We start from the raw sequence: 26,981 nt of genomic DNA on the forward strand, positions 1-26,981 counted from the left end.
GTGTTCAACCTCTCATCCTCCTCATCCTCCTACCCGTGTTCAACCTCTCATCCTCCTCATCCTCCTACCCGTGTTCAACCTCTCATCCTCCTCATCCTCCTACCCGTGTTCAACCTCTCATCCTCCTCATCCTCCTACCCGTGTTCAACCTCTCATCCTCCTCATCCTCCTACCCGTGTTCAACCTCTCATCCTCCTCATCCTCCTACCCGTGTTCAACCTCTCATCCTCCTCATCCTCCTACCCGTGTTCAACCTCTCATCCTCCTCATCCTCCTACCCGTGTTCAACCTCTCATCCTCCTCATCCCTCCTACCTGTGTTCAACCTCTCATTTTCCCTTAGCCCACCTGTCTGTTTTCAACCTCACCTTTTCTCCTGCTCCACCTATTTTCAATGTCTCATATTCCTTTTCCCAACATGACACTATTTCAAGACAATCTTGGATATAATATCGATGCAGGCATCCTTATTTCTGTTTTCTAAAAAGTATAACCCTAATCTCTTCAGGAGACTCCCCCATGCATCCCATAGTTCTTTCCTGCCATCAGGTATTCAGTCATCCGCGGATCTGCTGCTTCAGCGTGAAGAGACGCACTGGGCTGGGTGGTGGTGAAGAGCGCTCGCCGTGCCAGCAGGAGGGCCCGAGAGGCCCGAGAGCCGCTGACCTCGGCTCCTCCGCACACACAGAAGCGTGTGGGCATGGCACGCAGACTGTAAGCCCGGTCCTGGGTCCTGTGTAGGGATACAGGAGAACGGCCGGGACTCAGTGATGGGGAACCACCACACAAATGGGTTGAGTGGGAGACTGCGTTCTCAAGCAAGCAGGTAGTTGAGCAAAAAGAGGAGGATGTCAGACATTCCTCCCGGCTTTTGTGAGGTGAGCACAGGTTGCACACCCCGCACACGCATGTGCACACACACCCACACCACAGTACTCTTCACATGTGCCAATAAGTAAATACATAATTATGAATCACAACGCCTTTCCTCTGCATTTTACTGGTAGTTTAGCATCCTCAGACCTGTATTATGAGCCATGACAACAGAGCTCCTCAGCTGCCCAGGGTCCTCACAGGTCTTCCTGATAACTGATTGCATCAACGGCAGAACCTGACCCTGCCCGTCTACAGACTGAGTGAGACACCTGTCTTTCAGAAAGGCGTCCCCAATACGAGATGCACAGTGACACCTGGAAGACTCTCCCTTCCAGCCCACACTCATCATCATGTGCATGGCTTTGATAGGGTTGCTTTGTGTTTTCTCTCCTTAAGATTTTGGTCACTGAAAGTAGAAGAAAGGAGAAGTGCTTGTACAGGACGGGGAGGGGGAAGAGGAGGAGGAGGACTACAAATCTCATGCTTTTATACACAGGATGCTTCCTGGGGAGGTGGAGGCAGGAGGATCTGGAGCCTGGGCCAATATCAAGACCCTGCCTTTAAAAGAAAAACAAAACAAAACAAAAAAAAACAAATGGGGACTGGCTTGGTGGTTTGAATGTGAATGTCTGTCCCCCACAGCTTCAGGGATTTTTGATTAATGTTAAGCTTGCTGCTTATATCTCCAGCAGCCTGCTGGGGGTGGATCTTCTGGTCCAACCCTACTAAGGAGTGTGGAGAGACAGTTTGAGCACTGACTGTTCATGTTGTTGGCTTTTGGTTTCTTTTACTGTCTGTTGTGGATGCTGAGGTGAGCCAGCTTCTTGCATGCCATGAATGGTGCTTCCTCTGGAACCTGTAAGGCTGAAATAAACCACTTTTTCCCATAAGCTGCTTCTGGTTGAGTGTTTGTCCCAGCTACGAAGAAGCAACTGCACCAGCTGGAAAGATGGAGAGATGGCTCAGTAGTTAAAATCACTTGCTTGCCCACGTTTGATTCCCTTGTACCCATGTAAAGCCAGATGTACAAAGCAGAGCTTGGGTCTGGAATTCATTTGTAGTGGGAGGAGGCCCCAGCACACCTTTTGTCTGTCTGTCTGTCTCTCTGTCTCATAAATAAATAAAAGGGTTCTTTTTTGGGAGGGGGGCTAAGGTAGAGTCTCACTCTGGTCCAAGGTGACCTGGAATTCACTATGTAGTTTCAGGATGGCCTTGAACTCACGGTGATCCTCCTACCTCTGCCTCCTGAGTGCTAGGATTAAAGACGTGCGCCACCATGCCCGGCCAAATAAAAGTATTTTTAAAAACATACTTGGGCTGGAGAAATGGCTTAGTGGTTAAGCACTTGCCTGTGAAGACAGGACCCTGGTTCAAGGCTCGATTCTCCAGGACCCATGTTAGCCAGATGCACAAGGGGGCGCACATGTCGGGAGTTTATTTGCAGTGGCTGGAGGCCCTGGCATACCCCCCCCATGCCTCTTTCTCTGTCACTCTCAAATAAATAAATAAAAATAAAATAAAATAAATACTCAAGACCATAGTTCCTTACACTCCTTTAGTTTATGTGAGAGAGGAGGGGGAAATTGGCATGCTAGGGCCTCCAGCCACTGCGTTCAAACTCCAGATGCGTGTGCCCCCTTGTGTGCATGTGTGACCTGATGTGCTTGGGTCACTGTATGTCTGGCATATGGTGGACCTGGAAAGTTGAACATGAGTCCTTAGGCTCCGCAGGCAAGTGCCTTAGCCACCAAGCCATCTCTCCAGCCCTCCTACTACTTCTTATGAATTACCCCCCAAATTACTCCCTGACTGTAGACACGGTGTTACTTGGTGACTTTACTCCAGTCAGTTTGCCAAGCACAGATGCTGCTCAGAAGCACTCCGACATCAAGTGTGAAGTCCCGACTCCAGGCCTTGTGCCTGGGACTTCCGCACATGTGACTCGGTGGCGGTGTGGCTCAGAAGCGGTGGCATAGGGTCAAGCGGACCTTGTCCTGTGCGGCCAGGACCTGCGCCTGGGGTTGACTCTCCTGCCAGCGTCTTTAGGAATGATACTTGGACGTTCCATCTTGTAAGTCTGAGGTTGAAGGTGAGCACACATCTGTAGGAAATATGACCTCTGCGTGGGCTGGGGGCGCACAGTAGAAGTAATGTGGGTCCACCATTGAGACAACCTTCTGCCACCTAGTGAGTGAGTCCTGCCTTCCTAGTTGTGAAGCGACAGGGTTTTTGTGTCTGTTTGAAGGAAGAAGTATTGCCTTTGTGATGCTGAAATGGTTGTCTTCAAATCCAAGAAGCAGATAAAACAGTACTGCACCGAGAAAGCATGTTAAAGTTCGACGTCTGGTATCAGTATTTTTGTGAGATTCAGAATAGGAAGCATCTTCAGTACCTTTGCTTTAGTGGGCAGAGCAGTTTCTGCTGCTGGAAAGACAGGCCAAGGCTGGTACTGGGGGAAAGACAGGATGGGGAGAAGGCCCTTTCTCATTGCACCACGTGTACGTGATGGTTCAAGGAGGACGCCATACTTCAAGTTCTGATGGACACAGGTTTGCAAGGTTTCACTGCGTCTTCCTGGTACTTGTAGCTGCCTCAGCCCCTAGCATGGAGACCAACTCGTGGTAACTCTGGACGAAGAGTTATTGGGCTAAAATCTTTTCTTTGTAAACAATGCGTTGTAGTTTTAAAGAGTTGTGCAGAATGAACTGGCCTGATCGCGCCTTAGTGACAATGGGCCTCCCTCAATCATGCGTGGCATGTGCCGTGACAGGAGGCTGCGCCCGACTGAGTTGTGTCAGCCTCACTGGGCAGTTCAAGATCATCCAAGCTGTGAGAAAGGGTCCCTGGTCCATGAAGCAAGAGGATTTCCCCTGTGGTCTAGAAGATCAAACCCGGGCCATGCCGGCCAGCATTCTCTCATTTGAGCTGTATCACCAGTCTCTGAGGGTTTCTCCCACGCCTGTTTGCTTTTAGATCTACACATTAGTAATGCATGGTGAATAGAAGACATTTGATGGAATGGAAATTGTGTGTGGAGCCAGAAAGCCCAGTGGTGTGTGTACGCTGTGTTGTGGTCACTGTGGGATCCTGAAAGAGTCCTACCCTCTTCAAGGCCCCCTCCTGGGCTGCAAGAGTGAGGGGCATACCCCCTTTGGGGGAGATTTGTTGGGAGCTGATAGTCCTAAAATGCAAAGTTGTAAATCACAAAAGGTCACATCTTAACAGGATTTTCATATGATTGGGAGGGGTTTATAAATGGGCTCACGGGATCCTTCTATGGGAACCAGAGGCTGACGTGCCATTCCCAGGGCACCTGTCTGCCTGCAGATGTGGACGCGGTGCTCATGGAGGGGAGGCCCAGGACCGGAAGTGAGTGTGGAGTTAAGAGTGTGGGAGGGGCTGCAGGGAAGGAGGACGGGTTTCCTCGGCGGAGGCCCTGCTGGCTCTGGTGAGGATGGATGGGTCAGAAGATGTTAGCAGTCTTTGGTTAAACTCTTCTTTTCCTCCCCTGATGGAACTGTTAACAAGAAAGCAGCACATTTCAGAAGTCAGCAGGATTTAATGACGTTTCAGGTTCGTTACAGTTTAGCCACGGCAACGGGAGCTTCCTTTCAGACCAGGCCTCAAGCTTGCTGCGCAGGAAGGACCTGAAGCCCAGCCCAGCGCTGCGGCCCTGGCCGTGCGGCATCCTGCTCACAGTCGCGGGTGTCGTCAGCTACTGGCAGTAGACGCTAAATGGGACCAAAGGACAGACCCCTTGTCGGGTGCTGTTCCCACTGGCAATGCAGCAAGCACCTTTGGGGGAAGTGTGGAAAAGAATGTGGTTCACTCAGACTGACGTGCGAATAGGAAACTCAGATATTTATGGCTTCCAGCCGTTTATTTTCTATTTTAGTTTGTTTTTTAAAGTAATTTTTTAGTTAGTATGTAAGAAATCTATTTCATTGCCACATTTTCAAACATATATATCTTTTTAAAATTTATTTTTATTTATTTATTTATTAGAGAAAGAGAGAGATGGAGAGAGAGAGAGAGAGAGAGAGAGAGAGAGAGAGAGAGGGAGAGAATGAGCATGCCAGGGCCTCCAGCCATTGTGAGAGAACTACAGATGCATACACCACCATGTGCATATGGCTTACATCAGAAGTGGAGAATCAAACCTGGGTTCTCAGGCTTCACAGGCATGCAGCTTAACCACTAAGCCATCTCTCCAGCTCCATATACATCTTTTTGGTTGTTTTTATTCATCCCTCCATTGCCTTTCTCCTCACCAATTACTGGTTCCCTTTCTACTCCTATAAGCCTGTCGTATGCTTTTTTTTAATAAAAACAATGGGGCTGGAGGGATGGCTTAGTGGTTAAAGCATTTGTCTGCAAAGCCAAAGGACCCAGGTTCGATTCCCAGGACTCATGTTATCTGACTGCATAGGGGGTGCATTTGTCTGGAGTTCGTTTGCAGTGGCTGAAGACCCTGAAGCACCCATTCTCTCTGTTGCTCAATCGCTCGTGCTCCTTTTTTCTCTGTCAAATAAATCAGTATTAAAATAAATAAATAAAGTTTTAAAATGTATTTTTATTTATTTGCAAGAAGAGAGAGAGAAAGAATGAGAATGGGCATATCAGGGCCTCCAGCTTCTGCAAACTAACTCCAGATGCATGCGCCACTTTGTGCTTCTGGCTTTACCTGGGAACTGGAGAATCAAACCCAGGTCCATAGGCTTTGCAAGAAAGTGCCTTAATCACTGAGCAATCTCCCCAGCCCCTCTCTGTTGCTTTTATGTCACATGTGCTCCATTTCCCTCTCCCTTAAACCTCTTCCTCTCCTCTCATAGTCCCTTTCCTACATTTATGTTTTCCATACAAATACACATATGCTTATATGCAAATTTCAATCTGGATTCCACACATCAGAGGAAACATACAATATTCTGAGTCTGACTTGTTCCACTTACCGTGATCTCAATTCCTGGAAAGATCACAATTTCATTCTTTTCAGCTTAATAATCTACGTACCACATTTTCTTTATCCATTCATCTGCTGATGGACATGTAGGCTGATGCCACATCCTGGCTACTGTGAACAGTTCTACAGTAGACGTGGATGTTCATGCCTTTGTGTAGGATGTAGAGTCTGCTTGGTGGACACCCAGGAGCGGTGCATCCAGTAGTTCTGTTTTCTGGAGGTGGTATCTTCCAGTCAACCTACCCCTGCAGTAGTTTCCGTCTTGTCTTTTCCTGCGTCTTCTCTTCTTACTCTGTTTCCATCATCAGGTTTACCCATTCTGTTGCCTCCATTCTCTCTGCTGAGCATATTCCCTGTCAGGCCACAGTGTGGACACTTTTTTATGGTAGATGGACATCTGCCTTGTCTTTGGACTTATGAATAGGACCTCTGTGAACTGGGCTGAAATTTGATGAAAGGATTCATTATCTGTGAGGTTGAACATGTATCCCCCATAGACGCAGGTGCTTTATTGAGCTTGTAACTTGGATCTCCAGCCAACTGGCTGAAGCAATCTTAATCCATGGTGTCGTGGTGGTAGTGAATCCTGGACTCCAGACCAAAGATACGCAGTTTGAGCTGAGGCAGGGTCTCCACTGCCTGCTGTCTGTCTGTGCATGTTGCTTCTGTATTGTCTTCACAGGCTGTCTGGTTGTTGTCTCTACTTTCGTGAATGGAAACAGCTTTTTCCACCATTGATGGGGTTTCCCCTGGATCTGAGAGCCTGAAGTAAATCCTTCCTCCCATAAACCGTGTCTGGTCTGGATGTCCCCCATAGATTCAGGTGATTTATTGAGCCATCTACACGACTGTCAACCAGCCACGTCATCTGTCACATCTTCCCATACTACAAGCACCCTCATCGAGAGTAGGGCCCAATTCTACCCTTCAGGACCTAAGAAAGTGCAGTCATGAGATGGTAGTTGCTGAGCTCAAGTGAAGGTTTCTTGTTGATTGGGGATGGTGCAGAATGTGGCTTTCCTAGAAATAGCCAGAGAACCAGGTGCCCGTGATGGCAGTGTCTGCATGGCCTCCTCATTGCCGGGGCTCCCGGGAGGTGCAGGCGGTTGTTGGGGTGTTCTGAGGTTGACTACAGGCGCCGAGTGGCAGACCAGGTCCCTGCATGCCCAGCCCCGTAGTAGCTGCGTCTGACGCTGGCACTGGCTCACAGACAGTGTGGCCAGCATCTTCCCCAGAGCAGGCAGTGCCCGTGAAACAGGAAAGGGATCTGTAGGGGGCAGAGCATTGTTTGAGCATCAGCCTTTCTGTGCCACACAAGCAAGAGCTGTCTGTGGTGCATGGCTTTTGTCATGTGTACTTGTCATGGACACACGTCCAGGACAAGGACGTATGTTAGTTTTACCTCATTTCGTAGCCATAAAAGTTTATGCAAAGGCCACAAATGGAATCTCTGTGCATTTTGTACTTAAAGCACCCATTTTTATTGTTGAAAATGAAGATCTTGGTTTAAAGAGCCACAGTTTCACATGATGATGTTTGAAAAGAGCTCTTTTCCACACAGCTCAGCTTCCCTTCCTTGTGTTTTTGTCACTACACCTCTCTTTATTGTATTTTGTTTTGTTTTTGACGCAGGTTCTCATACTGTAAGCTTCACTATATAGCCTTGCACTCACTGTGTAGCCTAGGCTGCCCTTGAACTTGAGGCAATCCAGCGGTCTTGGACTGCCAGCTGTTGCGATTATAAGAGTGAGCTGCCCTGCCCAGCTATGAAGCCCCCTTGAGTTGTCCCCCGCCTATCCATGAAAACAGATTGCTAGATTGATCACATACTCTCTCATTCTCTGCACCTTACATGCCATCTTGTAGTCAATACATTCTAGTGTTGTGTCTTTTTCTGTTAGCAAAAATTATAGTAGAAAATTGGTATTTCATTCTGGTTGTGCTCTTGCCGTTTTTTGAAAAAAGAAAGAAAAGAAAGAAAGAAAACAAACTCAGCAGGACAGAGATATTGCACAGATTATTTTCTTTCTGAAAGTGTACAGAAATAAACAAGATGATTACCTTGAATGTAATTCATAGTGAAGAAGTTACAAAGGAGTACTGTAGTTGTGATTACTGTTAACTCAGATGCGCTCCCTGAAATGTAATTAGCTTTTGGAGTGATTCCAAATGGCTTCTTGGTGCTTTGATCTGCAAACATTTTTCTGCTGCTGTCATTATTTCAGAGTACTTAGAGTGTATTAGCAACATGATATGAATCCATATGAACTCGAAGATAGAGAGGATTTCTAAGCTTCTAGAAATAACACGTGTACTGGAAGAGAGCCTTGGGGTACATTAATGGTTTCCACCTTCCTCATATTAGATTTGTGGTGTGCTCAACTTTAAACCTACTTGGGTTATACTCTGGGTAAATAGTTACAAGGAATATTTTTTAAAAATAACTGTACTGAGATGATTACTTTAAAAATGTTACTGTTTATGTTTCTTTTGGTTGATATAGCACTGTGAGTCTAGAAAATGTAAAGCTGAGGGCAGCTTGCAGGGCAAAGGCAAAATGGAAACTAAAATTCAGAGATTTACATAGACTCGGCAGACACCCCGTGGTCCTCCGCAGCTAGACCCGCATAGACTCAGACGCCCCGTGGTCCTCTTCAGCTAGACCCTTCATAGACTCTGCAGACGCTCTGCGGTCTAGCTGTGGTTAGAGTAATATAATATTTGGGTAATTCTGTTGCCTTTCCCCGTTACTTAAGGATTTTCATATGAAAGATAGCAGATACCCAGAAAGTCAGAGAAAGTGGATAAATAAATCTCCCACACCATCATCATTTTCTTTCAGCAGTCTTTACCCGTGGCTGTTGGCATCATTCTCATCCCATCCTTTCTTCTCTCTACCTCCAGGGAGTTAGTTATGTTGAAGCAATTCCTAAATCATGATTCTGATAAAGTCAAGGAATCAGTTCATTAAATATGTACATTTATGATGTTTTTCCAAGAGATGAGTAAAATTATAGCTGTAAGATATTTATCACACTTTAAAAATTAATAATGATCATGTGTCTTAGCACATCTTTAATCCCAGAATTTGGGAGGCAGAAGTAGGAGGATCGCCATGAGTTTGAGGTCAGTCTGAAACTACATAGTGAATTCCAGGTTTGCATGGGCTAGAGTAACTCCCTATCTCAACCCCCCCACCAATAATAATAATAATAATAATAATAATAATAACAACAACAACAACAATAATGATTATCTCTACAAACTCTTCTTGTCAGTATTTCAGGGTTTTACAGTTGTTTCATAGCAGTAGTTTTTAATCATGTTTTTCTTGAATTATCATCTAGACGAAATCTACATTGACTATGTCTCTTTGATCACCTTTACCTTATACACGCACTCATTGTTGTGTATTTAAGATGCTGGGTCATTCAGGACTCCTCGGGTCATTCTTCAGGGTTCCCAAGGTCATAGTTCAGGTTTCCTCTGTTCACTGCTTCACACTCAGCGGTCATTGCTCAGGGTTCCTTGGGTCCTGGTTCGGAGTGCCTCACACACCCTAGACTTTTCACCCTGTCCCTGAAATATCAAGTGACATATTTTGTTGTTTCCTATATTTGCTCCAAACTGTCATGTGGTTTTAGGACTTGATCAAACTCAAGGTTTTGTCTTTGTTTTCATTTTGAACATGGCCACTTGTATCCCAAGTGCATACTCCCATCAGGAGCCCACACCAGGCTGCACACCTCTCTCTCGGATAAGGAAAGTGGATTGGTGAGTTCTAGGTACCTGGTGTGTATATATTTCTTTTTTTATTTTGAGACAGGCTCTTACTCTGCAGATCAGACTGTCCTGGTACTCATTATATAACCCAAAGCTGGCCTCAGACTCATGGTCATTCTCCTGCCTCAGCCTCCTAAGTTCTGGGCTTCAGGCTTGAGCCAGCACACTCAGCCAAGGCACCTGTTAGAGCCTGATTTATCCATCATGCAGCAGAGAATCAGCTTCTCACCTGATAATTTCTGCAGCAATGATGGTCACCACCTAGATCCATTGTTTCAAGCAGGAAATGTTTTAAAAAGTCGTATTTAGGAAGCAGGTGTGGCTGACAGCCATCTGTGTCTGTGAAGTGTGACAACCCAGTGGCCACCAGTAAGTGAGTCACAGACTCCGCACTGAGCTCAGGTAGGACCCCAGCCCCTGAGCTCCACGTGGAAAACAGTCCACAGTGATGCCAGCAGCTATCTTCAGGTGACGGCTCATAGGTCTGAGCTGTGACCAGATCTCCCTCAAAGCCTGGGAGGCTGAGGCCCTGTACTCTGAGGATGGCACTGGCAAGGGTGGTTCTTAGCTCCAGGACCAGGTGGTACTGTGTGGTATGAGATGCCTCGTCCTGGTCCCCACTCCCTTTACACCCATGGTCTAGAAAGACGGCAGAGGTCTGTGAGGGGCTGGCTAGAACCGAGAGTAACTTCTGTATGCAGCCGTGCACTTCAGTGGGATGAAGCAGGACATCTTGGGACGTGGCTTTAGGCTGCCAGAAGCCATGTGACTCTCAGGACTCCTGTGGAGAGGTTTGCGCAGACCTGTTTGTTCTGTGCTGGGAGCTCCATGGTCCTCAGGGGCCCAGAACACTGCTTCTGAGCATCTGCACCGAACAGATTCACATGGCTGGGCACGTGCTGGTGGAATGGCCATAGGCTGAACAAATTCAAATACAGGAAAGGGCTGAAGATTCTAGAAGGTCTTCTTCTTTACCCTAGCGCCGTGTCCCGGCCAGGAAGCCAGAATAAGAACTCTCCCCACTGCCCCTCCCTGCCCTAGTGGGAGAGTCAACTCTCTGCTTGAGTGCTGCCTCCCTGTGAATGACGGGTGTGACTCACCACCTCTGCCTTTTTGAACTAATTCGGAATGCATCCATCTGCTGTCAGAAACATTTTCAAATCTATTTCAAGATGCTGGACACTATAAGGAAGAGACGGTTAAGGGGCAAGAGATTCTGTCTGAAGCAAGAGAACCTTTGGGTCATATGCCTTCATCAAACTCGTGTTTTACTTATTTATTTGCATAGCTGTAAATACTTTTCATGGAAACTTCTTTGCTCACCAGTGAAAAGTCTGCACCTTACACAGTAGCTAGAAGCTTCGAGAAGTATTCCCAGGGGATCAGGTTCATGAACGAACGGATGAGCGGTTTGGTATCTCCCCTTGTCCTCCTGTGTCAGGGAACACTGACGGAGCAGACGTGCTGTTAGCGGGAGCGCGGCGGGTGAGTGTCCGCAGAAGGTTGGGAAACTTGAGTTGTGTTCGGCAGCTGTTCTTCTCTTCACAGGTTCCTCACCTACTCCTACCTCCTGGCCTTCAACGTGTGGCTTCTGCTGGCGCCCGTCACCCTGTGCTATGACTGGCAGGTGGGCAGCATTCCTCTGGTGGAGACCATCTGGGACGTGAGGAACCTGGCCTCCCTCCTGCTGGCAGCCGTGATGGTGCTGCTGAGCCTGCACTGCGTGGCTGCCTTCAAGGTGGGCTTGCTCGGGGCCTCGGGAGGGTGCATTGGAAGACGCACTCTATGCTCAGAGGCACGCGTTTTCTTCATGGGGACCTGGGTCTAACTCAAGTCTCTTGTTGACAAACATCTGTGTAGTCTAAGAATGTAGCAGGGCTGATAGACCATGCCCACCTTAAATCTGTGATTTCTTTCCTTGTGTCTACTCACTGTAAAAATAATTTAAAAACCTGAAGTTTGGCAAATAATGATTTTTCCTGACCTATCTCTCTTTTACTTCTTGGCTACTTTTTGAAGGAACTTATTTGATTTAATGGCATAGTAAATGAAATATTGATAAATAACATATTTGCATTTAAAATAATGGTTGAGAATCAGTGTCTATGTACTAATTATAGTTGGGTAGTTTTTTCTTCTCCTCAAAAAAAGTATAAAACTGTACAAAATTGTTAAATTCAGCCATTTCAAAAATGATCAAAGGCAGCAGAGAACCAGGAAGTATTTACTTATACAAACCTATTTTTGTACTGCAGAAGTCACAACCCCATGGGACAGTCTCACCAGTTATGTACAGAGGTTTGCATGTCTGTACATCCTGGACAGTGCTTCTTATTATTTTGTTATTTTGATTGTGGTTTTTACCCATTTCCTTGATAATCAATGGCATTGAACATATTTTGTTTGTTTGTTTGTATTTTTATTTATTTATTTGAAAGCCACGGACAGAGAGAGAGAAGAAAGAGGCAGATTGAGAGAGAGAATGGGTGTGCCAGGGCCTCAGGCCACTGCAAACGAACTCCAGACACGTGTGCCTCTTGTGCATCTGGCTAACGTGGGTCCTGGGGAATCGAGCCTTGAACCGGGGTCCTTAGGCTTCACAGGCAAACGCTTAACCGCTAAGCCATCTCTCCAGCCGTGAACATATTTTCAAATGTTTACTAGTCATTCATCTTTACAGAAAAGCCTTTTAGAGTCCTTTGCCCAATTTTAATTGAGTTGTTTGTCTTTATTGTTCAGTTGCCAGAGCTCTTTTTATTCAGGATACTGAACCTTTAAAAGGTACTCTTTTGCAGTTACTTTCTCTCAGGTTGTGTTTTTCCACATTTTTGATAATGTCCTTTTATACACAGAAGATTTTATTTATTTATTTTACTTTTTTGAGGTAGGGTCTCACCGTGGCTCAAGCTGACCTGGAATTCACTCTGCAGTCTCAGGGTGGCCTCAAACTCTCAGCAATCCTCCTACCTCTGCCTCCCGAGCACTGGGATTAAAGGCGTGCACCACCACGCCTGGCTTCGTGGAAGATTTTAATTTATATGAAGTTCAAGTTATGTGTGCTTTCTTTTTGGTGATCATACTTTTATTGTCAAATCTAAGAGTGCTTTGCCAAACCATAGGTCATGAAGACTTACGGCAATGTTTTCTTCTAAGAGTTTTGTTTTACCTTTTAACCATATTTAGGTTATCTGTCCATTTTTACCTTAACTTTTGTTGATAAAGTAGTGCGAGGACCACTTCATGGCCCGGCTGGTGGCTCTCCAGCTGACTCGATGTTTCGAAGAGGTTATTTCCCCCCGTCCTAGCCTCGCTGTGCAGTACCACCCTAATCTCCTCTTTCTAAGCCAGTGGTGCAAGACAAGGGTACTGCAGATACCACTTGCATGGAATTAAGGGACCCAAGTCAGCTACCATTTGTGTTTTGTTTTCTTTATTCTTGTTTGGGACAGGATCTCGTTTGGTGGCCCACGCTGGAATGGAGCTCACTGTGCAGCCCGGGGTGGCTGCGGCTTACAGGAGCCCCCCTCCCGAGCTGCTGGGGTCACCCGGCGGAAGCCAGCACAGCACGCCTGCAGCTACTCACCCAAGCTTGAGCTCAGGTCTCTCCTTTGCTAGATGTACCTTCGTCACTGCACTTAAAGTGCAGCAGCCGCATGGTTTCTCCCTTGCATCGACTTCAGCTGTCTTCACTGTGCTCTGATTTTATTTCTTATGTTTCCGCCACCCAGAACACCAGCCCAAGGCCAGGCAATTCATTGTTAACTTTGCCCACTATTGTGTGTCTAGCACCTAGAGCCACCTTCAGTGTTCATTACCTGCTTCATTGTCTGCCCCTTGGCGTGTGGTGTCTCGTGAATACAACGACAGGAAGTTGGCAATTCTGTAAAACTTTTATTTTCTAAAAAAAAATTTTTTGTTTATTTGAGAGAGAGAAAGAGGCAGAGAGAGAGAGAGAAAATGGGTGCACTAGGGCCTCTAACCTCTACCTGCAAATGAACTCCAGATGCATGTGCCCCTTATGCATCTGGCTTACATGGGTCCTGGGGAATCGAAGTTGGGTCCTTTGGCATTGAAGCCAAATGCCTTAACCACTAAGCCATCTCTCCAGCCTGTAAAACTTTTATTTAAGAGATCTTTTTCTGACGTCTATGAAGTGCCTCACAAGTTTGTTTTATGAGAATCTGGCCCATGGATGTTTGGTTTGGGATCCTACAATATTATAACTGACTTGAGGTACGTCTTGGGTTGATACCCTTTCCCAACCAGTAAAGGGCCACAGGGAGCCCCACAGAACCTACTGGATGCATGGGAAGCCCCTCCTCCCCCGCAAGGTTCTCCATCCTTCTCCTCAGTGCAGCTGAGGTCACTGCTGCTTCAATGCTCATGAAAATCTCTGCCACATTCCAGCTGTGGGGACAGTAAGATGTGGGACTTCCGTGATTGTATTCATCTTGAGAACTAGAGCTTCCGGCCACTCTGCCTTTTACTTTCAGAGGTATGGCCCATGTCTGTGTGGCCCAGCTTCTCTTTCCTGGATTTGCACACACTGGCTGCGTGGCAGGAGCCAGGTTTTGGAGACTAGGTCTTCTGGCTTGTTAGTAGCTGACAAATGGGAATGATCCTTTTTTTAATATTTTTATTTTTATTATCTATTTGAGAGAGAAAGAAGGAAGCGGATCTGTCTATCATCTATCTATCTATCCATCCATCCATCCATCCATCCATCCATCCATCCATCCATCCATCCATCTATCTTTATATCTATGTAGGAGAAAGAGAATGGGGATACCAGGGCCCTCAGCCCCACGTAAGAACTCCAGATGTATGCCCCTGTGCATCGGGTCATGGGGAATTGAACCTGGGTGCTTTGACTTCGAAGTCATGCACCTCAACTGCTAAGCCATCTCTCCATCCCCTTGGGTACTTTGTTGGTGGTGCTTGTTTGTTTTTGTGCTAAGGTCAGTTAATAAGGACATGACACTATGGCTTTGTTTGTTATTTTTCTGAAACATTACACAGTGTGTTGGATTTTTATGAAACTGGATGGGACATCAGTACCCTGTCAGGACAGTAACACCAGACTTTCACCCCAGAAACTCACAGAGGACCCTGGTGCTGTGTGTCTTCAGTTGAAATGATTGTGCTGTCCCTGTCTGAGTGCTTACATTTTGAGATGGTGAGACTGTGCGGCACCTTGTCTGAAAAAAATCATTACGTAAAGAAGCACAGGTTGAGGCTAAAGAATGGTGGAGAAGATGATGTCTGTTTTCCCTCGAGGTAGACCCTCAACCACGCATGACCAGCCTTGGCTCTGTCCAGGGCAGAGTCTGTTTTTCTGCACCTCTCTACAGCCCCCTCTCTTGTTTTCGCCACACCGAGCGAGTGCCTGCTAGTAGGTCCATGGGGCAGTGAAGCCCGAGAGCTCGGGGACGCGGAGGGACGGTGTAGAGACAAAGCCGCGGCATCTTCTCCCTTGAGAAGGACTCCGTTCCCGGCAGCTCCTAGAATGGCTTTGCGGCCTGCCAGCCCGTATCATGGGATCCCCCTTTAAGTAAACCACCCCACAGTTCATCAAGTTGGGAATGAAAGCCACAGCTGCTTGCATTCAAAAAAGGACTCGGGGGCCAGAGAGATGGCTTAGTGACTAAGGAGTTTGCCTGTGAAGCCTAAGGACCTGGGTCTAGTCCTCAGTACCCATGTAAAGCCAGGTACACAAGGTGACATGTGCATGTGGAGTTCATTTACAGTGGCTAGAGGCCCTGGTGCACACATTCTCTCTCTCTCTCTAAAATAAAGAAAGAAAGAAAATATATATTTAAAAAGGACTTGGAGAGCCTGGTGTGGTGGTGCATGCCTTTAATCCCAGCACTCGGGAGGCAGAGGTAGGAGGATCACTGTGAGTTCAAGGCCACCCTGAGACTTCATAGTGAATTCCAAGACAGCCTGAGCTAGAGTGAGACCCTACCTCGAACACCCCCCCCCCAAAAAAAGGGACTCCGAGTGGCTGATGGGCATCAGCACACCGCCAGGCAGACAGTCGGCACTGTCACCCTTGCCGTCAGTGGCTTCTCCACCTGCCACGCATCACAGGTGGCCGCTCGCACGGCTCTGCTTGGGCCGTCGTTTGCTGCCTCAGCGGCTGTAATCAGTTACCCTTAGGTTAGGCTATGAGACTTGAACTTTTCTTTCACTTCTTTTCCTGAGGAGAGTCTGGAAGCCTAAGTGTGCACAAGCAGTATTCAAATATCACTGATGGGCATAACGTCATGTAAAACTAGCCTGCTAGTTAGGGCTGAATAGCAATCAAGAGAAGAGTGGCACAAACAGAGAAGTGAGTGTAGGTGAGGGATCACCACCATGGTTCAGGACTTGTGAGATACTATGGTGTCTTAAGAGATACCTGAAAATTGAGCAAAAAATAGATTTAAGAAAGGAATTGGGGTGGGGACTGAATATCAAGCCCATGTTCTACCACTGAGCTACGTCCTCAACCCGCATCTCTTTGTGACTGTTACTCAAACCTGTTGCTGTGTTTCTGTTCTCCCCTTCCCTCAGGGTGAACATTGGAACTCAATAGAAATCAGAAGTGCTGCTTCTTACTCAGTGATCATCTGGTAAAGGTGGCATCCCAAGGCTTTCCTTTCATGGATAGTGCAGCCTGGAAGGGACTGTCCTTGTTCTGTGAATGGAGACTCCTGGGAGGATGTGTCCTTGTTCTGTGGATGGGGACTCCTGGGAGGAGCTCTCCTTGTTCTGTGGATGGAGACTCCTGGGAGGATGTGTCCTTGTTCTGTGGATGGAGACTCCTGTGAGGAGCTCTTCTTGTTGTGTGGATGGAGATTCCTGGGAGGAGCTCTTCTTGTTCTGTGGATGGAGACTCCTGGGAGGATGTGTCCTTGTTCTGTGGGTGGAGACTCCTGGGAGGATGTGTCCTTGTTCTGTGGATGGAGACTCCTGGAAGGATGTGTCCTTGTTCTGTGGATGGAGACTCCTGGGAGGAGGTGTCCTTGTTCTGTGGATGGAGACTCCTGGGAGGATGTGTCCTTGTTCTGTGGATAGAGACTCCTGGAAGGATGTGTCCTTGTTCTGTGGATGGAGACCCCTGGGAGGATGTGTCCTTGTTCTGTGGATGGAGACTCCTGAGAGGATGTCTCCTTGTTCTGTGGATGGAGACTCCTGAGAGGATGTCTCCTTGTTCTGTGGATGGAGACTCCTGGGAGGGTGTGTCCTTGTTCTGTGGATGGAGACTCCTGGGAGGGTGTGTCCTTGTTCTGTGGATGGAGATTCCTGGGAGGATGTGTCCTTGTTCTGTGGGTGGAGACTCCTGGGAGGAGCTCTTCTTGTTCTGTGGATAGCACACTCTGGAAGGAGCTCTCATGGTCCTGGACCTGAGACTTTGATTCTCTCTGTAACACACAATTCACTTGTTTCTAGCACATTCTCTTGGGCTTTTGATCTGGGTCTGAAGGAATTCTTCCACATCATGAAGTAATTCATCTTGCTCTTTGTCTTCCTAGGGCAATTGCATTTTCATGAGTCATGCTATTTAATAAGCAAAGGGTCTGTCTATCCCTCAGATGAAAACTCCTCAGCTGGAAAATTCACTGAATTTATTAACAGACAGATTAGTGTGTATGATAGTAAAAGAAGTTTCTAGACATCACTAATAAACAGCTTTGTTTATTTACTTATTTTTGGTTTTGAGGTTTTGTGATTTCCCTCATGATTCATTGTTGTTTATTGTTTCTTAGAAAGTACTGAGAGGTAATCTTCATTTTTCACTCTTATTTCTATTGGTGTAATGATTCATTGTCATATGGAAGGAACCTGTTTCCATGTGGCCTTACAGTGCTTCTGATTCTATTTAAACCTTGAAAGGTCAAAAGATATCTTTGAAACTCTTCAAGCCATTCTTTTCCTTCTGTTTTCATCAGAACATAAAATTTTATTTAAAGGGATACATTTTTCCACCTTGGCCTAAGAGCACAGGAGTATATAAGCATATAGTTAGTAATCTCATTATATATAAAAAGTAACAAACAAACCTGGTGAACAGAAAGCCTGCTGGATTGTTTATTGACGTGGAAAATACAAGAGTGGCCAATTTGATTTTCATGTTCTTGAGGAGGTGGCTGGACAGGTATACTTTGAGGGTCCATTTCTGAACAATATGCAGACAGCAATACATAACCAACAGCAATCACAAGAATATCAGCAAAAGAATTTCTCTTGTTATCTCTTTAGCAAGACCACCTTTTTGGAAAGAATTATTTGTAGAGGAAATGACAGTGAAACAGCATGGGATTTTGCTTGATGGTGTGTGTATTTTTTCCCTCTGTGGAGACTGCCATTAGAAATGCAGGCATGTATTTCACACAGCATGACCGAGACTGACTGCTGGGTCATGTTTTGATGAGGGTGCTGCGAGACCTCCATACGGTATCGTCATCTGGGGAAGATGTGTCCCCTGTAGTTGCCACTCCATTTGTTCAGTGAATGGCAGCTTCAGACTCCATATGCACTTTTCTGTTTACCTGGAGTAAATTCAGAACTTGTGTCGTGGCCTGGTTAGCGGCTGGCTGAAGGGAAGACACGGGGCGCTCTGCCATGTGGAAAAAGCGCACCCTGCCTTACAGAGTTAGGTCCTCTGCAGAGGGCTCCTTTCCCACAGCACCACTTCCTTTGCTTTTGAGATGTGGCGTCATATCACCCAGACTGGAACTTGGGGGTCCTCTTGCTTGAGCCTCAGACTGCTGGGAGCACAGGTGTGAGCCAGGAGGACAAGCTCATGGAAGATCCCTGTAGGTGAGCCGGGGCAGAGGAAGGGCTCCCTTGAGCTTCATGAGGAGCCGGCAGGAGGCTGCTAGTAAAGGGCAGGGTTTCAGCTCAGGCTTACTTCAATTCTTGTATGCCATCTGGCTCCAGTGTTTACAAAAGAACCTGGCACCTTTAGATGGCCAGATTGACTCTATCAGCCTGTAACCCAGGAGATGGGCAATTGGTACTGAGAAGTGACTAATGGGGAAGGCCATTACCAATGTCTCGCTCCTGTCATGCTACCCTCCTGTCATGCCCCCTCTGGAGTTACCATGGCAATTCTTTTGTTGTGGTGGACACCACTGCTTCTTGGAGTGGGGTGACTTTGGCCAGTGAAGTTTCGTTTCTGCTTCTTACAGATCTAGGTCTTTTTTTTTTAAATTTTTTATTTCTTTATTTGAGAGGGACAGACCCAGAGAGAAAGACAGATAGAGGGAGAGAGAGAGAATGGGCGCGCCAGGGCTTCCAGCCTCTGCAAACGAACTCCAGACGCGTGCGCCCCCTTGTGCATCTGGCTAATGTGGGACCTGGGGAACCGAGCCTTGAACCGGGGTTCTTAGGCTTCACAGGCAAGCGCTTAACCGCTAGGCCATCTCTCCAGCCCTCTAGGTCTTCATTTGAAAATGAACACCAGCACTTGTTAAAGAAGCATGTTCACCCTTTGTTTTCGTATCTAAAAGAGTGATGTTGTTTTGTCTTTGCCCGTGTGTGTAGTTTGTGTAAAGGACAGTGTGCTTTATGCTGTGTGTGTCCAGATGCATGCATCCCATGCGCATGTATGCAGGGGCCAGAGGAGAACATTGAGTGCCCTTCTCTTGCTGCTTTTCCACATGCTTTTCTCCTTGAGATCAGGTCTCTCCCGCAGTCTGGAGCTGTGGTCAGTCGGCGGTCCTGCAGTGACTCCAGCCTCGTCCTGATTTGGACCCAGGCTGCAGATGTGCGTGGGTTCTTTCACATGGGTCCTGAGGGTTGAGCTCAGTGGTCTGCAGCCCGAGAGGCCCTCACACTTGCGGAGCAAACACCCTTAAAGGATGATTCATCTCCCCAGCCCTGTCCAGTGCTTTGTTTCCTACTGTCTTGTAGGCGTTCCCAAAGAAAAATACTGTATCTTACCATATCCTTTGGGACAATGTCTTACTCTTATGTCAAGCCTCGCCTTGTATTAATGAGTGTTCTCTCTCATGTACACTTTAGAGATTAGGCTGGGGCACTTGGTGGGAATGGGTCCTTTTCCCTGTGTGTCTGCCTTGCTTTCAACAGTGAGCATAGCAGGGCGTGGTGGTGCATGCGTTTAATCCCAGCACTTGGGAAGCAGAGGAAGGAGAGTCACTGGGAATTTGAGGCCATCCAGAGACCACATAGTGAATTCCAGGTCAGCCTCATAAAGGGGAAAAAAACACAAACAGCTAAACAATGAGAATAATGTGTGTGCATGTCTGAACTTGGAAAAATGCAAGTATTTGATACCTTTTGGAAATACAAGGCCTTCATTTATGTACTTTGCTGCATTTTACTAGTTCACGAAATTTAAGCTGTGTCAACGGTAAGTGAACAATGAGGGAAGAATGTCATGTCAGTAATTTGTGAAGAGAACCCTTTAAGCACCTCTGTGAAAGCAAAATTATCCATCAAGCTGTTATCCTCATGCATTTCCAAAGCAGGAAATGGTTCTTGTCTACTGAATTGCAGGACGTTTATAGGAGGCACTTTGGTTGGGGGTAACCAGAAACCAGACCGCCTGATGAGTAGTTCCTGGGGCTTTCCTTCCAAGTGAATCTCACTGTTCTTCAGTCTTGGGAGAGATCACTCGCCGCTTTGTCACTGCGTACAGAGTAATGTGAAGTGAGCAATCCCCCCTCCACAGCTTGCGTGATAAAAGCAGGTGAGGTGGTGACTTCAGAAATCACGTAGCTTAGACACTTGCATCTCCACTGGGAGAGTGAGAGCACATTCCTTGCCGTTCCGCCTCCCCATAACCCTGGAGCGCAACAGGGTCTCTGCCTGATAAGTGGCAGTTCCGAGTGGTGGCCAAATCATGCTTTTCAGTGCATATGACTTGCTCTATGAAGAAGTAAGACATCTTGCCTGCCTCATAACACAAAACCGTCTGAAGCACTCTGCTTTGCAGGAGGGGGATGACTCCTGAGGGGAAGTCTCTGACCAAGAGTCACAGTGAGACAGGACTGCCAGCCACACATGGGCTTCTAAGGGAGCAACTGCCCCTGTTGGCGCCAGCCCATGAAAGTGAGATTCACATGTGACTCTGCCTTGTGTTTGAATCCAGTGTGGCTCCTAGCTGACTCCTTACAGATGGGAAAGAAATGAGAATGCATTCATGCCTCCTTCCCTCCCTAGCCAAGACATCCTGTGAAGCTAAAATAGTCCTGGAAGATCTGTGCCAAGCAGTTCATGACAGTTGAAGATGGAAAGATAAGCTCAGCGCACTAAGCTCTCAAATGTCGGCCTTCAGCCCACAGAGCTGTCCACCCAGCTCATTCTTCACATCGCTGTGGTCACTAAAAATGCAAATGCCCTTTGCGATCCTCACTAGGAAGGAGGCTTTCATCTTAGTATTTGTTTTCTTATGTTAGAAGTCATCATTATCTCTCCCTCAGACCTTCTCAAAGATCATGTTGATTTAGTATTCATTTATCAAGATCTGTCAAGCCCTCTGTCTTAATCCATTTTTGGCTAGTGGTCAGGGCATGTCCATTCTCTGAGAGTTTTGATGTCAGGAGTAGATGACCCTCTCAAACCATTCACAGATTCACTTGAGCAGAACATAAGACAAGGAACGCACGTGTGCCACATCCTGTCACCCTTTGTAGATTGCAGAATTCTTGGGCTTGCATTTATCGAGCGTTACGGGGCGAACTTCTCCAGACTTCTTGGCAGAGCCTCACCTGGCTGCCTGCGTACCAGAAGACCTTTTCTGCTGTGAGCCTGATACTGCTACCAAAGCAGACCACAGTGGAGGCCTCGTGCCTCTCCTCACACTTGGCGTTGGCTGTGGAAGGAGGACGGGCTATTCAAGCGTGGAACAGACCTTTAGAAGTAGCTTGTCTCACCACTCCCTTCCATCTCTCTTGTCTAGTCCTTTTCTAAAAAATCAGCTGTACATGGTGGTGTACATCTTTAATCCCAGCACTCGGGAGACAGAGGTAGGAGGATCACCATGAGTTCAAGGCCACCCTGAGACTACAGAGTGAATTCCAAGTCAGCCTGAGCTAGAGTGAGACCCTACCTCGAAAAAACACACACATACAACATCACCTTTCTAATGCCTTTTTGTTGTTTTTGTCCCCAACAAAATGAGGAAATTTCCCTTCTGACATTTCCCGTGTCTCCTTCAATTCCTGTATTACTTTGACTCTGATGAGGAAGAGGCTTACTAAGCAACACTTCTTCAATTTTTGATTTCCTTTAACCCCTTCGTAGGGCTTACTTAGCTTAAAGTAAAGGGACAGTTTTTTACTTCACTGAAATTTTCCATAAAGTACAGTCTAAAAAAGTGTTTGCTTTCATTTCTCTTTAAACATTTAAAAACACACTTCAGCAGAATATCACCTTACAGTTCCAAATAAAGCTATAAATTAGCTTTTTCTCAGGGGAAAGCTGTCGGAAAGATTTGGCATTCTACCTCACTTAACCTCACCCAGTAGGTTCTCTCTAGGAAATTAAAAAAAAAAAAAATCAAGCAGAGAGCTTTGTGCGACAAATAAATAAATAACAAAGTTCAGAGCCAGAGAGCAGAAGTCTAAAATGTCAGTTTTGAACACGGGTTCCAATGTGCCCTCTGCCCTGTTCTGGCTCATTAGTGCATCTGGCATCTCCTCTGGACTGAGAGAGTTTAGCATGAGGAAAAGCAGTGTTTAGTCTGGCACAGAGAAGACATGGAGTTTATGGCCTCCTTTTGTCTCTGAGGGCACATAACTCCTTCATTCGTTTCCCCCTTCACGATTTTACACCACGTACCTTTGCAAGAAAATGCCTGAGCTCGCGAGAATGAGGAAATGACACAGGGGGCCTGAGCCAAGTGGGGTGCGCGCTGGCTGCCGCGCTTTGGGGCGCTGGGGCAGCGCAGGAAAGCCTTGGCCCAGCTCCCAGCGGAGCTTTCGCGGGGAGGCTGTTTGTCTAGTGTTTGACGCTGCCACACGCTTTCCGAGGTACCCTCCTTTTAAGAGCAAAGAGCAAAGGTTTAATTTACACTTTGGGCAGCTCAAAATGTAATGCTGCCCTGGCGCAGGATTCAGTCATGGAGCTTACCTTAATGACCTCTTCAGATCTAATTACTTCGCAAAGGCCCCTTTGAACACCACAGAGGTTAAATTTCCACACTCTTTTTTTTTTCTAGATTAAAACACAATTTCTAATTCGTTATTATTACCCTTACTACTATTAATTTTTTGCTTGTGCGCATGCAGTGGGGATGAGGTTTGTATGTGTGTGATTCATGCCTGAATGTGTGCAGAAGTGAGGCCCTGTGAGAGTGAAGAAACTGGAAGAGAACACAGGTGCCAGCTGCATTGCTTCTTCACTTGTCCCCTTGAGACGGAGTCTCCTCACTGATTTCGGAGCTTTGTCTCATGAGCCCCAGTGCTTCTCTAGTCCCTGCTCCCCACAGGACTGGGGTTACAGATGTGCACGGCCATGCCCAGCTGTTTGCATGGGTGCTGAGAACAGAGCTCAGAGACCCCCCCCCCCCCCCCGCAGCCCTCATGCTAGCACAGGAAATGCTCTTAACTACAGAGCCATCTCCCCAGTCCACACCGACACCACCGCTCAGGTAAGGCTTTGGGGATTAAATCCCTGCATGAGTTTGTAGGGACAGTCCTTATTCAAAGGGTTCCTGTGTGCCTGTAAAGAGGCAAGTCCACCACTGCTGGGCAGAAGTGGAAGCCAGCAGGTTGTTAGAATGGAAATGAAATAACCGTGCCAGGGCAGGGCAAGTCAGGTCAGGCACACAGGAGGCAGCTTGGCACAGTGTGGGCACCATGACTGTGGGATGAGTTCAAGGCGATTGGTGTGGAGTAGGCAGAACCAGTGTTCCAAACACATAGGCTTTCTCTCTCCTCTTCTTCCTCGAGCTTGGCATGGTCTGGTCTGAGCGTTGGTTTCCCAAGTGGAATGTTGAGGGTGAGGTCAGCTGCCTTCTGTCCAGTCCATATTATCTTCATCCTGAGTAATATCAATAAATGTGAAGGCTTTTGTGAATTCAGAGATGTTAATATTTTGAATAAACCACAGACGTGAGTTTGTGCAAGTAAAGAATAATAGATAGATTTCCTGTAGAAAAAGTAAGGGTAATAGTTAGGCATGGTGGCACACCTTTAATCCCACCTTCCAGGTTGTGTGTTCGCGTGTGTGGAAGAGAGAGAGAAGAGGGAATAAACAGGAAGCTCCCAGGGTGTGTGTGCATGAGTGTGGAAGAGAGAGAGAAGAGGGAATAAACAGGAAACTCCCAGGGTGTGTGCATGAGTGTGGAAGAGAGAGAGAAGAGGGAATAAACAGGAAACTCCCAGGGTGTGTGCATGAGTGTGGAAGAGAGAGAAGAGGGAATAAACAGGAAGCTCCCAGGGTGTGTGTGCATGTGTGTGTAAGAGAGAGAGAAGAGGGAATAAACAGGAAGCTCCTAGGGTGTATGTGCATGTGTGTTTAAGAGAGAGAGAAGAGGGAATAAACAGGAAGCTCCCAAGGTGTGTGCATGAGTGTGGAAGAGAGAAGAGGGAATAAACGGGAAGCTCCCAGGGTGTGTGTGCATGTGTGTGTAAGAGAGAGAAGAGGGAATAAACAGGAAGCTCCCAAGGTGTGTGCATGAGTGTGGAAGAGAGAGAGAAGAGATAAACAAGAAGTTCCCAGGATGTGTGTGCATATGTGTGTAAAAGAGAGAGAGAAGAGGGAATAAGTAGGAAGCTCCCAGGGTGTGTGTGCATGAGTGTGAAAGAGAGAGAGAAGAGATAAGGAAGCTGGTCCCTTTGCTATTGGGCCAGGTGTGCATTGGTTCCTGAGCGAGTCTGGCCCTGGCCACCCTCCATGGACCCTTAGTTGAGATGTGACTTCTTATTTCTGGGCAGTTCAGTGGAGGCTGCTCTGGCTTTGTCCTGGGCCTGATGGGAAATACCAAAGCTAACACTGATTGTCATGTGTCTCCCCCACATTCTTCTTGTAGATAATTAGGTGTCTGAATCTTCTGCTTCTTCAGACCCATCACCAAGTCAGAGAATTACTTCCCTGAAGTGACAGAGCCATAGAGACAAGTGGCATGCCATGCTCTGTTGCTGGCTTTCAATGCCAGGTCTCCCTCCCTGAAGTAGCTGAGAATTAGAAAAGTTCTTTTCCTAGACATCAATGAGATATGTGACGTGTACCTTGAAAAAAATGCCACAGATTTCTTTTTGCTTTCCTCCCATTATGTACTGTGTAAGCTACATCTTAATATTGTTCTGAAATGACATGTCATCACCCCTGTGATCCAACCCACGGAATATAAAGTGGGTCCCCCTTCTTTCTTTCTGATTGTTGATAGTTTAGCCATGTCTCTGATGTGTCCCTTCTTGTCAGAAGTTTGTTCTCTGGGTATTCTTTGTCTCTCTTGACTGACTGGGAAAGATGGAAGAATATAATTTGAAGATAAGGAAGTTTTATTAATACTGTTCTCAGAATAAAATAACACAACATGGGCATTGTGCTGCTGTCTTCGACTGGGTATTTTAAATCAAGGCAAACACCTATAAAACACAGCGCCCTCCCCACTGTGGCTCCCAGTCGGGATCCGACGCTGTAGACCTCATGTAGACTTCACGAGGACCCCGCTCACGATCAGCCAGCGGGGAAGGTAGCCGGTGCTCGCTTTCCTCGTGCCCTCCGAGTCCTCTCCTCCCCATACGCACCGCTACCTGACTGGTATGCACTTATTCCTGAAGCCTGGATCACTTCCCCCTGTTCTCACCTCCTTCCACCCACTCTCTTTCTGACCTGTCACATTTAGTCACTTTACTCAGCAATTGTTTGTTTGGAGCGCCACAACAGCTGTGCCGTGGCGACAGCTGAGGAGTCCCCTGTCCTCACGGAGCTCACAGTTGCTGGAAAGACAGACATTTAAGACGGCAGACACACAAGTATGACTCAAGATGCAAGCAGTGACATCAGCTAGCACCTGAAGGGCCTGGTGGAGGAACCAGGAACGCAGCATGATTTTCCCATCTGGACATACTCCTCTTGGGGAGTTTGGTGTCCCCAGCTCCCGTCTCCATGTCCCCAGCAGAGTCAGCCCTGGTGAGCCGGGTCAGGAGCGGGCAGGGAGTCTGGCCTTGCTCTCGCCTGTCCTCCACTAGGGGAAGGAGTTGCCCACTTGGTGGTGCTCTGTGGAACAAGCAGGCCATAGGGGCTGTGGTCAGGCAAAGGTGGGGTGCTGGGCTGGGAAGACAGTGGCCTTCAGACCCATGGAGGCTAGCCTGAACACTCTGATGAGGGCTAAGGGTCCAGTTCATAGGAGCAAACACCACCCTGGCCCGGGCCCACAGCTTGACCCTAGACTGTCGCACCTGCGTTGATTTTTCCTCCCTAGGGTGACTTAGGAGTAGTGCATACAGGTTAGGAACCTCTTTGGGAAAACATGTGAACACTTCTGTAGTCAAAAGCAGTAAACAACTATTTCTAAGAGAAGAAGAAGAGGAGAAGGAGGGGAGAGGGAGGGTGAAGAAGAGGAGGAAGAGGGGGAGGGGAGAGGGAGGAGGAAGAGGAAGAGAGGGGGGCCGAGGGAGGAGGAGGACGTGTACAGCAGGGAGCATCAGTGAGTGCGCAGTGCCAGCTCGGGGTCAGTGAGGACCTCAGAAGAAGGCTCTCTGGGGTGTTGCCTCTGCCACCCTGCCAGGGCAGGATTCTGCAAGGCTGTCACTTCTTTGTAAGAGCTCCAAGTTCTGGAACTGAAATTACTTTGTAAGCATGGACTGTAACCCAAGAGTGTTTGCAGGTTTTAAATAAAAGGAACCGAATCGTCTCTCTCTCTCTTTTGGGTGACCCCAGAAACATCCTTCTGCATTCATTTGAGGTGCAGGCTTATGATATAACTGCTATTCTTTTTCTCCTAAAAAGTGTGATTTATTTAGGCAAAAATAAATAAATGAATAAAATGAGGTCATTACTATAGAACTAAATCATTTAAGGGAAACTGTTCAAACTATATAGAACTGCTCTGAGAAATGTTGTTACTTTATGGGTAGTAGTTAATAAAGCAAAGGTCTTTCTACAGTCTTGGTAACAAATACCCAAGGTGTGCAAAGCCTTTGACTTTGCATTCTTAAAGCACTGTAGGTGCTGTTGGGAGTTTTATTTATATTTGTGAATTTCTCTTATTTTCCAGTTATTAAAAATATTAACTTCACTATTAAAAATATTTTATATATTTATTTATTTGACAGAAAAAGAGGCAGAGAGAGAGAGAGAGAGTGAGAGATAAAGGGAATGGTTGCGCCAGGGCATTCAGCTGCTGCAAACAAACTCCAGATGCATGTGCCACCTTGTGCATCTGGCCCATGTGGGTC

General features: G+C 47.0%; 1 protein-coding gene across 1 annotated transcript in view; it reads left to right on the forward strand.

Moving 5' to 3' along the window:
• Tmtc1 (transmembrane O-mannosyltransferase targeting cadherins 1) overlaps positions 1–26,981 on the forward strand; it is a 189,634-nt gene that overhangs the window by 108,481 nt on the left and 54,172 nt on the right. The window contains exon 8 of the mRNA XM_004664370.2: positions 11,170–11,359. Coding sequence (XP_004664427.2) covers positions 11,170–11,359 — 190 coding nt within the window. The remainder of the gene's footprint in view (positions 1–11,169; positions 11,360–26,981) is intronic.

Source organism: Jaculus jaculus, chromosome 22 (genome assembly GCF_020740685.1).
Source record: "Jaculus jaculus isolate mJacJac1 chromosome 22, mJacJac1.mat.Y.cur, whole genome shotgun sequence".
Taxonomy (NCBI): domain Eukaryota; kingdom Metazoa; phylum Chordata; class Mammalia; order Rodentia; family Dipodidae; genus Jaculus; species Jaculus jaculus.